The sequence below is a fragment of the Callithrix jacchus genome, chromosome 20 (assembly GCF_049354715.1).
Source record: "Callithrix jacchus isolate 240 chromosome 20, calJac240_pri, whole genome shotgun sequence".
Classification (NCBI taxonomy): Eukaryota; Metazoa; Chordata; class Mammalia; order Primates; family Cebidae; genus Callithrix; species Callithrix jacchus.
Window position 1 is genome coordinate 30,536,032 of NC_133521.1, and position 14,990 is coordinate 30,551,021.

General features: G+C 50.8%; 1 protein-coding gene and 1 long non-coding RNA gene across 2 annotated transcripts in view; one reads left to right on the top strand and one right to left on the bottom strand.

The window, feature by feature from the left end:
- The window catches only part of CALB2 (calbindin 2), a 32,492-nt gene extending 32,224 nt beyond the window's left edge, over positions 1-268 (bottom strand). The window contains exon 1 of the mRNA XM_035281697.3: positions 99-268. Within this exon, the coding sequence (XP_035137588.1) occupies positions 99-192 (94 nt within the window). The 5' untranslated portion in view covers positions 193-268. The remainder of the gene's footprint in view (positions 1-98) is intronic.
- Positions 1-11,968, top strand: part of LOC118149683 (uncharacterized) — a 28,810-nt gene extending 16,842 nt beyond the window's left edge. The window contains exons 2-5 of the long non-coding RNA XR_008478237.2: positions 54-1,377; positions 2,255-3,480; positions 3,602-3,719; positions 4,055-11,968. This is a non-coding gene — a long non-coding RNA (uncharacterized LOC118149683). The remainder of the gene's footprint in view (positions 1-53; positions 1,378-2,254; positions 3,481-3,601; positions 3,720-4,054) is intronic.
- The last annotated feature ends 3,022 nt before the right edge of the window (positions 11,969-14,990 follow it).

Consider the following 14,990-nt stretch of genomic DNA (forward strand, 5'->3'; position numbering starts at 1 on the left):
GGCAAGCGTGCACCCGCCCGCATTCAGCGCCGCCCCTTGCCCCCTTACCGCAGGTCCCCTGGGTGCCAATGGGCACAGAAGTTGAGAGCTTTACTGACCGTCTGCGTCAAAGTGCTTCCAGATTTCCAGAAACTGGGATGCCGTCACCTCGGCCAGGTGCAGGTAAGGGGGCTGCTGCTGCGGGCCAGCCATGGCGAGCCGCTCGGAGACCTCAGCCTGCACCGCTCCCGCTCCGCGCTGGCTCGACTCTGGCACTGGCGCTCGCGCTGGGGCTGCGCGCCACGGCGCCCTTATATATGCTCCGGAGCCTGCGCCCGCGCCCGGCCGCCAGCAGGGGGCAGGCGAGCTCAGGGAATCCGGCCGGGGCGCGGCGACGAGAAGGGCTTGGCCTGGACTCCTGCGGGGCCCTCACCTCTTCGCTGAGACCTCTCTGCGCCGGGCCAGGGACAGCTGGAGGCTTTTCGGTGAAAATGAGGGAGAGGCTGCCCTTGCCTCCTTCGTCGTAGTAACAGCACTAATAGTAATACTAACAGCAATTTGACAAATATTTAGCACTCAGGCCCCGGAGTTCACTCAATCTCTCGCGCCTCCGCTCTCCTGATCCTTTCACAGCAGGAAAAGCAGGGACCACTTTTCTGATGAGGTACTTGTGACTTAAGATAATTAGGTGACTTGCCCAGCAAATTAGTTGCGGAGCTAGAATTTGAACTCAGCACTCTTTCCACACCCCACGTGGCTCCTTCATGGGGCCCAGTCTTGCAGAGCAGCCAAGAGTTCTCAAGGCTTTATTTATTTAGTGGGGAGCAGCTGGAACCAGCAGTGCCCCGGGAGGATTCCGATGGGAGTGGGGTGGGGCAGGGAGGCTTCCACTGTCTGTTTGCGTCCTGGTATATCCGTCCTCCTGGGAGCCTCCCTCTACCCCTGGTACCTGCCTCACCCTGGCCGTGGCTGGGGGGCTTTTAGACATTTGGCCAGGGCGTGGCAGAAGTAGATCAACCCGTACCAGGTCTTAACCACGCCCACCTAGGGAAATCGTGGGAATGGGCCTGCTGCAGTGGGCAGAGAACAACCTCCAACTCTGTCTTGGGGATGTTCTGAGCTGGTCTCAGAGGACACATCCTGAGGGGAGTAAACAGCTCCCTCCCACCCCAAGCAGGGAGCTGAGTCCCCTCCCATTCTCTCCTTTAGTCTGGGCCCGTCGGGGTCTGTCCTGGCCTTGTGGGAAGGTAAGACACCTTTCTCACCGAGTGACAGCATCATCCATCCTTTCTCTCCTCTCCTGCTACCAAGTGACTGAGACTTGAATTGATGCTCATTAACATGTGCTAATGAGTGTTAGCTGAAGCACCTTCCAAGAGGCGAGCGAAAGGGAAGGAGGTAAGTGAGAATGAAAAGGAGGCCGCTGGGGTAGAGGGGAACCCAGGAGGAGACAGAGAGGGGGAATGTTGTCCCTTGCAGAGCGGGCCAAGTCCAGAGCGAGTCTCAAAGGGGCAATAGAGAATACAGGTTTCAAAACTCCTTTGCCCAGGGTGAATGTGTTTAGAGTTCCCTGCAGGAACAGACTAGAAGGGAAAGCGAGCTTTAGAGGTACCCATTCACCTTGCTGAGAGATTCACCAAAGCCCCTAGGGAGACAGGATGGCCTGGTGGTCAAGAGCAGACCCTTGAGAATCAGGCTGCTTGGTGTGAATCCCAGAATAAGCTGTGTGACTTCGAGCAAATTACATAAACTGTCTCTGCCTCAGCTTTTCTCTTCTGCAGAATGGGAGTGTGGGCTTATTCCTTTTAGAATTGCTCTGAGGATTAAATGAGTTGGGGCTCCTGCTGCCCTTCATGGGGCCAGTGAACAGTGGTTGATTTGGCAAGAAATTTCTCAGTCAGCATTTCCTCCCCTGGGGTAGCTGATGGCTCCTGGAGGGCCTGACCCCGCAGAAAGGCCAATGGGAAAGGCTAAGACAGATGCTATCTCCAGAACACAAGTTCTTAACCACTGTGCTGCACAGACCCCCAGGGGGCCAGGCTCAGCCCTGTGGGCTCTGACACCTGTCATTCAGGCCCCCGTCCCAGATCTGGGTGGGGTGAGAGAGCTCATCCATGGTTCTCCAAGGAGCACCCCTCGCTGCTTTGATCTTCCTGGTGAGGAGTCAAGAGTGAAACTCCCACTGAGATCGGGGGAGATGGTTCTGGGTATGACGGTAAGGTGGCCACGGTGACCTTTAAACTCTACTGGTACAGTTTTGCGTCGTTCTTTTCAGATGCACAGGTGGTCTGTTTCTGGAACGCCCATTCCTGGAGGACCAAGGAGCCCAAGCAGGTGCCTTTGTCCTTTATCCCCAAGTTGAGTCCTGCAGAAACAGCCACGTTTAGCAGTTACAAGTTCCTGCCCTGCAGTCAAAGAATATGGGCTCAAAACCCTCCTGCTGGTGGTGAGGCCTTGGGCAAAGCTGTTTAACCTCTGTGAACCTTAGTAAAAATCAAGGTAATTAGTCTCACAAAGTCAGTGCAAGGACCAAAAATAATGTAATCAAGGGGTTAGCTAGCAAGAACCCCCGCATTCATAGGTAGGTATGATTACCAATGCAAGGATGTTAGGAGGAGTTTTCTTGTTGTTCTGAAATAGTGGCACTTAGGCCTCATCTGAAATCACAGGTATCAGATACCTCGTGTGTTCCTGGCTTGCTCAGTCCGCCCACCACCACCCATCAAGACCAGGGATTTTCAGGGGGAGATGTCTGGGTGCAGGAGAGAGAGAGGAGCCTTGGCCTTCAGGGAGTGCAGCATTCGTGGCTGCCCTGAAGCCACGTTTTGTTGGGGGAACCCCCAGAAACCCACTCCAGGTTGTGGGGATGCTTGCAGTAAGGAGGGGGTGGAGATCCCAGCTGGCTCTGGAGTGGGCTGGGGTGAGCAGTATTCTGGAGTTTGGGCCAAACCTGAAGATGGACCGGCACTTGGTTCCGCCTATGAAAGCAGCCTAGACTGCCCTGTCCTGTGTCTACAAGAAAGATGGGTGCCACCACGGTTTTCTGCAGCCCTTGGGGGTTGCTGTGGCTCCTGAGAAAGGTGTATCTAGTTTACAGGGGGAGCCAAAGCCAGATACTTTCTGGTGTCTGTGACATCCTTGGTTTTTAGGAAGCTAGAGCGGCGCTGAAGACTGCTCCAGAAAACCCTTACTCCACTATGCACAGGCCCTCAAACTCCTCAGAGACCAGCAGCAGGAGCCAGAGCCTGGGATGCTCCTACAACCCGAAGGGGACCAGATAGGTAGGAGGACCCCTCATCTCTCCTTGCAGCTCCCTCTGCCCTACCAGAAGGGGATGTCTCGGAGCCAGCCACCCCTTCTTTCCAGACTCAGCCTCAGAACAAGCCCCTTGTCCAGTTGGCAATGGGAAAGAAGAGCTTTGAATTGGAAAAGAGACTGGAGTTCTAGCTGGACTGGTCCAAGTTTCAGAAACTGAACATGTGAGGAGAAACATGGACTCAGGTAAGAAATCACTCAGGGATAGGAAAGGGCAGTTCGAGGAGCATATTTTAAAGCAATGACAGTAAAGACGGAGCACCTTTATCAGCACATCATGAATTAAGACTCTTGCAACTGTTTTCAGATGTCTGGGATTCTGCTTCCCTGCCAGGACTTCTCCTCGAGTTTTGTTATGATGATGTTGACGATGATGGCGAGAACCATGAGGATGCCTTTAAATGCCTTTACAACTACCCTATCAGGTGTGCAGTGCAAGAATTTGACCCATTCCGAAGATAAGGAAGCCAAGGCTTAGAGAGATTAACACCCAACCAAGACCTGGGAGGGGTGGGGTTTCAAGAACACGTTGTCCCCTCCAGTTTCCAGGGTATATGGAGTCTTTGTGGACGAGGTGCCAAGCTCCTGGGCACTATGTATAAAGCTCTTCCCAGACCCTGGCCATCGGAGCCACAGGGCCCCTCCCAGTGTTGAGGAGCAAGGCCCACTGGTTCCAGGATGCCCCCCAGTTCTCCGAGGGCTGGTTCCTCCCTTCACCAGAAGGGCAAACTGGGAACCACCATCACTTTCACATCATCAGCCCACCAACTCATCCTGAGTGCTGTGATCTGACAACAAGACTGGCAAGGAGACTCGCCCAACTGTCCCTCTGCCCCAGGACCCTAGAACCACTCCCTCAAGAAGGGAGGGAGACCTGGTGACTGTGAAGCGGTGAGATGTCAGAGGACAGATGACAAACAACTTTCCAGCCAGGATCCACTGGGCTTCGGTAATTGGCAGAGCTCCTCAGAGCACCTGGTGTTATTTTGCAGCACTTCAAAAGAAACAGTGAGAAGGCGGACCGGTTCCCCCCTATGCCTAGAAATGTTTCTTCCAGATATTGCTTCTTTGGTTTTTATAATGGTCAGGCCTGGGTACCGGAGTGCTGGAGAGCTGGCCTTGCTTCCCAGAAAGGAGGATGAAAGGGATGCAGGAGCCCACAGTTTCCATGGAAACGAACTGAGGTGATGGAGAAAATAGAGAAACCAGAGGAACCCAGAGGTGGAAGCAGGACTTTTGAATAACCCAGTCTGAAGCTTGAGATCTGTGGACTGCTCCCTCTGTGCAAAGGATTTGGGTCACCAGGATAGCAACAGGAGGTGACAGCAGTAGCTGAGGGCTGTTGGGTGATTCTCCCTGGGCAGGGACACAGGGGCTGAGGGTTCAGGTTCCAGAATTCCACAGGCCCCTTTCAGCTCCTGGATCTGCTGTTTATTGGCAGTTCTACCATGTGTTGACTTTGTGACCCTGGGCAAGGTGCCTACCCTCCCTGAGCTGGGATTTCCTCACTGGTAAAATGGGGTATAATCCTAGTAACTGCCTCAGAGGCTTTTGTGAACATTAAGAGAGGTAATGCATGTTAAGGAGGACACAAGGCCTGGAACAAAATAGACATTCAAATGTTGTTATCACGCGGGAGAAAACCAAGGGCAAGTGATGGCGTGTTTAATCCAAATGAGTGCAACCCATCTCCACCCTGGCCAAACCAACGGGTTCAGGGATAGCCAATGAAACATCATATCCCAGAATGCAAAGGAGCAACTGGGGCCCCCTCTCTATTTGTAGACAGTCTGGTATGAAGCTGTGAGGTCTGGAATCGCTGCAGCTATCTTGACACCATGAGTGCAGAGTCTGGAGTAGGAGAAATGGGAGAGGGCACAGAGTAGACACTGAGGATGGAGCCAATGTTGCAAAAGGCAGGGCAGAGAGACTGCAAGAAATCAGGTCACAGGTGACATCATTTGAACTACTTGATCAAGCTGAGCCTGAAGTACCTTTGGCTTCAGTTGAACAACTTCAGTTGCCGGAGTCCATATACCCTTTAGTGTTCAAGCCCATTTATGGTAGGTTTCCTCTCATTTGCAACAAAAAAGGCCTGACTGATAATCCACAAAGAGGACAGTTGTCCTGATGGGAGATGGAAAGGACAACCTTTTGGAGCCAAACTTCTCCCTCCCTCTTTCTCTTAGAGCACCAGGGCCCCTCCTTCACAGACTGTGTGCGCTGTGTGTCTATTTTCCACTCCCTCCCAGCAGGCAGCCTTACAACCTTGCCTTTCATAGTCACCAGCCACAATTTGTCCTCAAGACTCTCCTCTACCTTCCATTTCCCCTAACAACCTTGCCCCTGTTTCCATATTCCAGGCTTCCGAGAGAAGACTCTAGTTGGTCTAGCTTATCTGTTCATGCCAAGCTATTCACATCATCGGCTGCTTTCCTGCCTTGCGAGGTCCCCTAGGGTGGGCAGCCATCTCTTAGTCCAATCAGCTGTGGCTGGGGACAAGTCTCAGGAGGGCAGTGGGCAGCACAGAGAAGCCCATTTCCCTTAGGGACATCCGTGGGCGTGGTGGGATTAACTGACGTCTCTAGTGTTGGGAGCTCAACACAGAAAACTCAAACAAGCCACGGAACACGTCTGCTTTAAAATCGGGTGAAAAACATTCTGACCAACAAATCCAAATATTAAAGGGAGAATCTGGGGGAAGGGTGTCATCTAAAACAGGGGTTGGCAAACTTTTTTTTTTGTAATGGGCCAGATAATGTCTCAACTACTCAACCCTGATATTGTAGTGCAAAAACAGCCATAGATAATGTGTAAACAGAGGAACATGACTCTGTTCCAGTAATACTCCTTTTAGTAAAAAAAAAAAAATTAAGTGGTGTGCCTAATTTGGCCTGTGGGGCATAGTTTACTGACCCTCATCTGTTAAATGAGTTCCAGCTTCTGTCTAACCCTAATGGAACCTATGTAGAAGGATCATTGTAATGATTCCACAAAATAATCCATGTAAATTACTTAGCACAGTGACTGGCACAGGGTCAATGGGTGTTGGCTATTTTTGTTCCCTTTTTTGTTGAGTGGGCTTTGAGAATAACTGGGTTCCAGATCCACCAATGTGCTTGGTTAATCTAGAAGAGTCCCTTCATCATCTCTGAGCGGAGCTGGAAGCTGATCACGTCCCTTCCCAAGGTGAGATGGGATTTCTAAGGAAAGGAGGTGGAGGAGGAAGAGAAAGGCACAGGCAAGGAGGACAAAGGGAAATGTAGCAGCGAGTGAGTCCAGATCTGCAGGGCGTCCCTCCATGTGAGTCGGGCTTGGCTCTGCCTGGGGACCTGGCAGGGAGCTCTGGGCTTGATTTGCAAACAAATTTGCTCTATTTCCTGCCAGCAAAGGACTTCCAGGTGGCCAGGAATTTGGATTCTTTTACCAAGGATGGGAAAAGTGTCCCTAGAGGGGCAGTGTCCCACTTCCAGGATTCCCCAGAATGCAGCAGGGATGTGAGAATGAGATGTTCAGACATAAGGGCTGCGTTTCATTCACTCATGAATTCATTACAAATTTTACTCATTCATGCTGTGGAAAAAATATTGATGAGCCATCTACTTTGTGCCAGGCACTCTACTAGGGCCTAGGGATTCAGTGGTTAGCAAAACAGAAAAGGTTCCTCCCTTCAGGAGTTTAAAGTCCAGTGGGGGAGACAGACAATTGATGAAACCACACAATCACACATACGTGAAAACATAGTGACTACCAGGGAGTAACCTTATCTAGCTTGGGTAGGAGGCCATCCTGAGAGTGAACTAACCAGGAGGAGACGGGAGTGAGCATTCCTGGATTTAAACCCCATGCACCAAAGCTCCATGCTGGCAGAGCTGTAAGAAAGCCAGAGAGGAGGGAGCCCAGTGGGACTAGGAGGCAATGGTGGAAGTGACCCTGGAGACGTTGGCAGGGCCAGACCCTGGAGCACTGGGACCTATCAAAGGGCTCTCTGCCAGCAACAAACATAACCAGTATTGCCTTTTGATGGGCTCCCTCTGGCTTCTGTGTAGGGGGTGACTAGAGAGGAGCGTAAGTGGACATAGGGAAACCTATCAGGTGACTCCTGTGGCTGCCCAGGAAAGATGGCTGGGCCTCCAGATAACTGGCCCAGATAACTGGGCCTCCAGAAAGGGTAGTGGATATGGAGCAAAGTGGTCAGGAACTATGTAGGCAGGAAAAAGGATTTGGCCATGAGTTGGGTATGGACAGTGAGGGAGAGGGACATTCCCTCCTTGGTACTGGCACCTGGGAGAAAAGCAGTTGCTGACTGAGATGGGGGAGGCTGGCGGAGGACTGGACTTGAGAGGGATACACCCTGTGTTTGTTGGATGTGTTGAGTTTGAGTTGTCTTTGAATCAGTCTTTGTATCCCTTTAAAATTCAGATATTGAAAGCCTAGTCCCTAACGTAATGGTATTCAGAGTGGGGTCACTGGGACGTGGTTAGATCGTGAGGGTGGAGCCCTCATGAATAGGCTTAATGCCCTTGTTCAAAAAAAGGAAGAGACATAGGATCTCTTTCTGTACTTTCTGCCATATGAGGATACCAGAAACGGTCATCTGCAAACTACGAAGTGGGTATTCACCAGACACTGCCTTGCTGACACCTTCAACTTGGACTTCCCGGCCTCCAAAATTGGGGGGAAATTGTGTTTGAGCCACCCAGTCTATGGTGCATTTGTTATAGAAGTCTGAGCTGACTGCAACATCGTCTAAGGGAATGCATGAACCAGGCAGGGTATTTATGGACCCAGAGTTTGGAGGCGAGGTCTGGGCTAGAAAGGTGCATTTGGGAATCCCTGGGTATGGAAACTGCACTGGGCCCAGCCTTACACACCTGGCTGCTCTTTGCCTCGGGGTCCTCGGGTACTATCTCCAAGCCCACTTCCCACTGCTCCCATGCCCAGCAGCCACTGAGGGCAGAGGCAGCGGCTCCAAGGTTGAAGGTGTCCATGGCCTTGCTCTTCACCTCCCGGATCATGAGTCTCACTAAAAGTGACAGTTGCCCCTCCTAAGACAGACATGTTGGTTCGAACCATAAATAGGTAAGTTTAAGGTATTTCTTCACCTCATCTCCCGTTCCCTTGAGGAAGATCAGAGCAATTACAGGAAAACAAAGGAAAGATATTTCCTCTGCACATCTATCAGAGAGAATCTGTGACCCTCTGCACCCAGTCTTGCATGTCTCCCCGGCAAGAATGCAGGTAGGAGATTTTGCACATCACTTTTCTTCCCAGCTTGCAGCACCATTCATGGCCCATATGCACTCAAGGGGTGATTGTTGAATGAATGAAGGATTGAATGAAGGTCAGATGAATGGAAAAGGATGTTTCTGTTTATAGAATCAAGACCCCTCTGGAAGCTCTAGAAATGACCCCTTGCATGTACCAGGACAGCTCAGCTCCTGGCAAGCAAGTGCCAGGCAGTGAGCCCACTTGGGCTGCCCTCCGGAGGGCAGGTGCTTGCCCTGCTGGGGGCCTTGGCACCGTCTGGTCAGGAGGAGCTGCCTGGCTCATAGCTGTTCCCTGAGTTGCCTTCCTGAGCACGTCAGTGGGAATCCCCTCACAGGCAGGTCGCAGGAGGGGGCAAGTGGTGAGCAGGCCAAAGCCAGAAGAAGCCGTAGTGGGGTGCTTCATGGAGACTGCAGATTGGCTGTCATTGCTGATGGTATGATACAAGCACCAGAAGCCTGGGACCAGCCCAGCCTGCCAGGGAGATGATCAAGAGGGAAGAGGAAGAATGGGAGTGGAAGGGAGGAAAGAGAAAGGCATGTGATTTTCGAGGCATTGCAGAGCCAGTCCATGATACCTGGGCCTCCTGGGTCTCCTGCTTATAGTAGATGCTAATGGCACCTGCCAAGATCCCCTCTGACAATCGTGCACAATTCTCCAGCTGCTGTGAGTGTTGGGTGCTGAGGCTCAGACCTGGACCAGTCTCCAGAGAATTGTCACCTTGCACAGAGGTGCCCTTCCTACCCCAACCTTGGGACATAGCCAGTGACTGAGAGATAAGAGGTATGGAGGCTTGGTGCCTTGCCTTGAGGTGGGAAAACCCTGCAGTACCATTCATGCCCCAGAGCTCCCGTGGGATCAGGCTGGGGCCAGACTTCAGCAGAACCTGCACCTCCACTTCTTCCTTGCCCAACCTTCTCCTCTGGCTCTTTCCATGCTTTAGAGCCCTTCTATGATAACACACCCGCACAAGACTTTTCCAGCAGACCAAAGACGTGCTCTCAGGCTAAAATTTGTCTCTCACCACTTGTTGAAGCCCCAACCCTTCATCTAGGACCCAAGTTTCTGAAGCTTCCAGAAATACGTGCATTTTCACATACAGGCAGGTACCCCCACGTCTCTCCGTAAAAGTGGCGTGCCAACAAAGCGTTCTCACGCCACCCTTTATCTGCTGTATGAACTTGAACCAAGACTTTGACTTCTCAGAGTTTCTATTTCTGCATCCAAAGACCTGGAATCCTAATACAATCTTGCAGAGTGGCTGTGAGATAGGGAGAGGCAGGGGTGCCTGGTGACAAAGAACCTGGCTTTAGAGTCACACAGACCTGCCCAGCTCTGTGACCTTGGATGTTGTAAGTTTCTCTGGCCTCCGTTTTCTCATCCATGAAATGAAGTTAATAATAGCACTGAAGCCGTAGGTGCCTGAGTGCACTAGTTGCATGCAAAGCACTTCACACGGAGCCTGGCCCACTTAGTGAAATACGAGCCAGAGAGCTTAGCTCTCGCCCAGCACACACTAAGTACTCAGTAAGAAGTGAGTATTGTTATTTTTATTAATGGGAATTATATGTGTCAAGTCAGCTGGTAAAAATGACAATACATACCCTTGGGATTCATGAGAGGTGCCTGAAGAGTGTCCCAGAAGTGTGGCAGAAGGACCAGATGAGGTGTGATGCATAGGTGTGGGCTGGGGAGTGGCAGGCAGACGGAGCCCACTTGGGCTTGCTTCTCAGTCAAACTGGCGTGAACCCTATGGCTACTGTTCTCCAGCAGCCCGCTGCCAGCCGCTTACCTGCTTGCCAGCCATTTGTCACCCTGTCATTGCCTCCACACTTGAAAGCAGATCCCCAGGGATTGTTGACAAAGCACACAGAGCAAGGAGCCACTTTTTTTTCCCCTCTAGGCCTGGAGAAGGGGAGGCAAGGATGGCACCCAGCAAAGAAAGATCAAGGGCTTGTCCTTGGGGAGAGGGCGTCTCAGCAAGATGAAAAAAGGGTCGGGGGCAGATCCAGCCATCTCCTCTGTGTGTGTGTGTATGTGTATGTGTGCATGTGTGTGTATTTCTGTGTATGTGTACGTGTGTGTGTGTGTGTGTGTGTGGTCTGCAAGCTAAGAATGGTTTTTGCATTTGTAAATGGCTGGAAAAAATAAAAGAGGAATAATACTTTGTGAGCATTTATATGAAATTCAAATTGCAGTGTCCATAAATAAAGCTGTTTTGGAACACAGCTGCCTTCATTCCTTTGCTTACTGTTTCTGGCCACTTTTGTGCTACAATGGCAGGGCTGAGTGGTTGCGTCAGACTCTATGGCCTGCAAAGCTGACCATGTTTACTATCTGGTCATTTTCGGATGAAGTTTGCTGACTCCTGACTAAGAGCAAGATTGGGCAGAAAGGGAAATTACATCCACGCTGCTGACAGTCCCCTCCCTTCCCACCCCTGCCAAAAATTCCATCCCTTTTCAGTAAGCTTTCTCTTCCAATCTTTGGTATTTTCTAGACACCTGGCTGATGCAGAGGGAAGGATCGATTAAAAAACTCACACTAAGGTATTGGTGACTTCTTGTATTCTTCTCCCAGGAGGTTGGACTACAGGAATAAATCTTTCAATGGTGGCATTTGAGGAACTGTGGAATGTGTCTGATTGTGTGCGTGTGTGTGTGTGTGTGTGTGTGTGTGTGTGCACAGGTGCAAGACCCACACACACACAGATCTGTAATAATAAGGGCGGAAGCTTGGATGCTTCAGAGCCCGGTACCAAAGGAAATGGAGAAATAGATTATTTGGTGGATGAACTACCTGGGAATGAGTAGTATGTGCTCCACATTCTTGGCTTTCAGAACTTCTAAGGACAGGCTAGAAAAGGTGCCTCCACTCTTGATGTGAACTCTAAGCTTCTATGGGCTGGGAATGGGAGGTCATGTCTGTAAACCCAGCACTTTGGGAGGCTGAGGCAAGAGCATCCCTTGAGGCTAGGAGTTGAAGACCTGCTAGGCAACATAGCAAGACTCCATCTCTACAAAAAAAATATTTTAAAACTAGGCATGATGATGCACACTCATAGTCACAGCCACTCAGGTGGCTAAGGCAGAGGGTCGCCTGAGCCCAGGGATTCAAGGCTGCAGTGAGCTATGATTACACCACTGCACTCCAACCTGGGCAATGGAACAAAAAAAATTAAAAACCAGAAAACTCAAATAGGGTGATGAGTACATGAAACGGCAAACTTCACTATGATGCAGTATAGCCACATAACACAATTTCACTTGTATCCCTAAATCCGTAAAAATGCGCAGTTGAAAAAATAACAAATCAACCTCTAGTATGAAGCTCCTTTGATAGCACTGGGAGGTCTGGGAATCTGCGAACGAGTCATGACAATGGGGGTACCACTGCTCTCCCAAGGAGGTGGCCAGGATGCCAACCCCCCTTGGCTTGGCCCAGAGGACAGGTGACAGCTGGCTTTGTGTCCTTGCTGGTCTTGATGCTCGCTGTGCAGGCCTTTGGTGCCCAGGGTGCCAGCTGCTTGCCTTTCCCCAGTGGTGCACCTTTGTCCTCCTCTCTGCTGCTTGCATCTGAAGGTCAGTCACAGCCTGAGAGCGGGACCAGGTCAGCCTGGCTACTGCTGCTCAGCATCCCATAGACTGCGGCATCAGCCATTCTTCCTGCAGGGCTTAATTGGCTGGACAGCTGCAGTAGGCTCTCACTCCAGCCTGCCACTTCCATCCTCTGTTCTCTAAGTTGTGCTCTCAACCAAAACCAGGACGAGCATTCCAAAATGCCAGCCTCACTACACAACTCCTGGTTTAGAATCTTCATTGGCTCTCCATCCCCGAGGGTGTACTCTCCTCCCCTCGGCCTCATCTCCCCCTACTACCCCTCTCCGTCTTCACCCCACCTACACCAAACGCCTCGAGGTTGCCAGAATGTGCCCATTCTTCCCCACCACGTAGCTTTTGTGTTGCTATGTCCTGTGTTGGAAAAAGCTCTTTCCCCAACTTGGCAACTCCCACTCCTCCTTCAAGATTCCCCAGAGCCTCCTTCTCTGACCTCCCTGATAGGATGACTGACTAGGGCTCTGTTAGAAGTTCTTGCCAGTTACATGCTAGTTTCCCCAATGACCCCTCTGTCTCCCAGACTCAGGACACGGCCAGCTTCCAGACACATTCAGCTTCCTCGTAGTGAGTGCTTTCTCTGGGGCTGGTGCTGGGCTGAGTACTTTGTCTGCATGATGTCATTTCATTCTCAGCTGCAAAGTGGGCGTCAGATACTTCCCACTCCTAAGGCTGTGGCAAGAAGTAAACATGGAAATGTGTGTTGGCCCAAGTCCTTGTCCCTGTCAAAGCGTCCTAAATTGGAGCAGTTATTAACAGCTGAGGCCAACCCATCAGAGCTCTGCCCAGAACCTCTCCAATCCCCATAATATGTTCTGGGCCTCCCCACTGAGCCGTGGCTTTGCTCCTCCCAGCTCACACCTGCTACCTCTTCAGGGCCTGCCTGAGTCACTTCACCTGCACGGGATCCAGAAGGTCTCCCATGGGAGCAGGCTGGGGCAGGACTTTGCCTGACATCACGCCTCTGCGTGCCCTCTTTTCCTTCACTGAGCTGCCTCTCTTGCTTTCTACTTGGCTTCTCTTGGTCGAACTTCCTTGGTAAGTTGTTTGTGCCCAAATCCTCATCTCAAGTTTTGCTTTTGGGAGCCTGATCTAAGGCAGGGTTGGCAAACTTTTTTGGTAAAGGACCAGATAATATTCTAGACCTGGCATGGTGGCTCACACCTGTAATCCCAGGACTTTGGGAGGCCAAGGTGAGCAGATCGCTTGAGTCCAGGAGTTCAAGACCAGGCTGGGCAACATGGCAAAAACCCTGTCTCTACTGAAAAATACAAAAATCAGCTGGGTGTGGTGGCATGTGCCTGTAATCCCAGCTACTTGGGAGGCTGAGGTGGAAGGATTGCTTGAGCCCAGGAAGTCAAGGCTGCAGTGAGTCATGAATGTGCCCTGCACTCCAGCCTGGGCAACAGTGTGAGATCCTCAGTCTCTCTCTCACCCCGCCTTTCTCTCTTCTCTCTCTCTATATGTATACACATATGTAATATATATATTCTAGGCTTTGTGAGCCATGTAGTCTCTGCCACAACTACTCAACTCTGTCACTGTAGCACAAACACAACCATAGGCAATATGTAAATGAATCTGCCTGGCTGTGTTCCAATAAATCTTTATTTGTAGAAACAGGTGGGCAGAATTGAGTCTGAGGGCCATAGTTTGCTGACCTTTGACTGAGGACAACACCCCTGGAAGCTGAGTGCTCTAAAGGTGAAATAGCCCACCCCTGGTCACACACTGGTGAGCAGCAGGGCCAGCAGATTGGATCTGGAACTCCTCTGCTGAAATGTGTCTGCAGCAGGGTTTAGTATGCTCTGGTCAGAGAGTGGCTCCAGGTGACTCCAAGGACGAAAGAAACAATGGTGCAGGTGAAAAAGTTCTGATTGGCTTAATTAGAAGGAAGGGTAGCAAATATATGGGGGTGAACGCATCTTCCCCTAAAGCTCTGGGTGATTTTCACTAAATTATTAATTAGTTCATTCGCCTTCATAGAGCACTGGGTGGACTGAGAAGAACTGGAATCCTTTATGAAACCAAATGTGTTGGAAAGATTTTAAAAATAGCACCAGGCCCTTTGACAAGTCTAGCGCTAATTACCCTGAAGCTCTGATACCCCTGCTGATGTGCCACTGAAGCTTCTGCTGTGATCTGCACCCTCCCAAACCCCAGCTTTGCATCATGAAGTCTTTGTTGAGAAGGGAGATGAGGCTACTAGTATGTCCTAAATTTTCCAGCTCTGGCCAGGGAGCTGCCTCATTATCGGGGTCTCCAACCTCAATGGGACTTTAATGGTGATATGCGGAACCTCATTTTCTGCACACATTGGAGTGTAGGGTGGGGGCCTAGGGGAGCTCAGGACCCCTGTGCCTGGTGGCTGGCCAACCTGGAAGGCTTTCTGATGAACTGTGTGTGTGCACCTGTATATGCATGTGCAGATGCAAACTTTTTCTTTGCAAAAATCATTTATTCTTTTTTTTTTTTTGAGACAGGGTCTTGCTCTGTCACCCAGGCTGGAGTGCAGTGATGTGATCGTGGCTCACTGCAGCCTCGACCTCCCAGGCTCAAGAGATCCTCCTACCTCAGACTCCCAAGTAGCTGGGACTATAGGTGCATGCCACCATGCCTGGCTAAGTTTTTGTATTTTTTTGTAGAAAGGGGGTTTTGCTATGTTGCCCAAGCTGGGCAAAAATAATTTATATTCATTGTAGTAAATACTGCTAAGCAAAACCAAGACATCACCCACAATCCCACTCCTTGGGTTAGCCATTATTAGCATCTTGGTTGATTTTTGTCCAGTCTTTTGCCTCTGCCTCTGTGTAG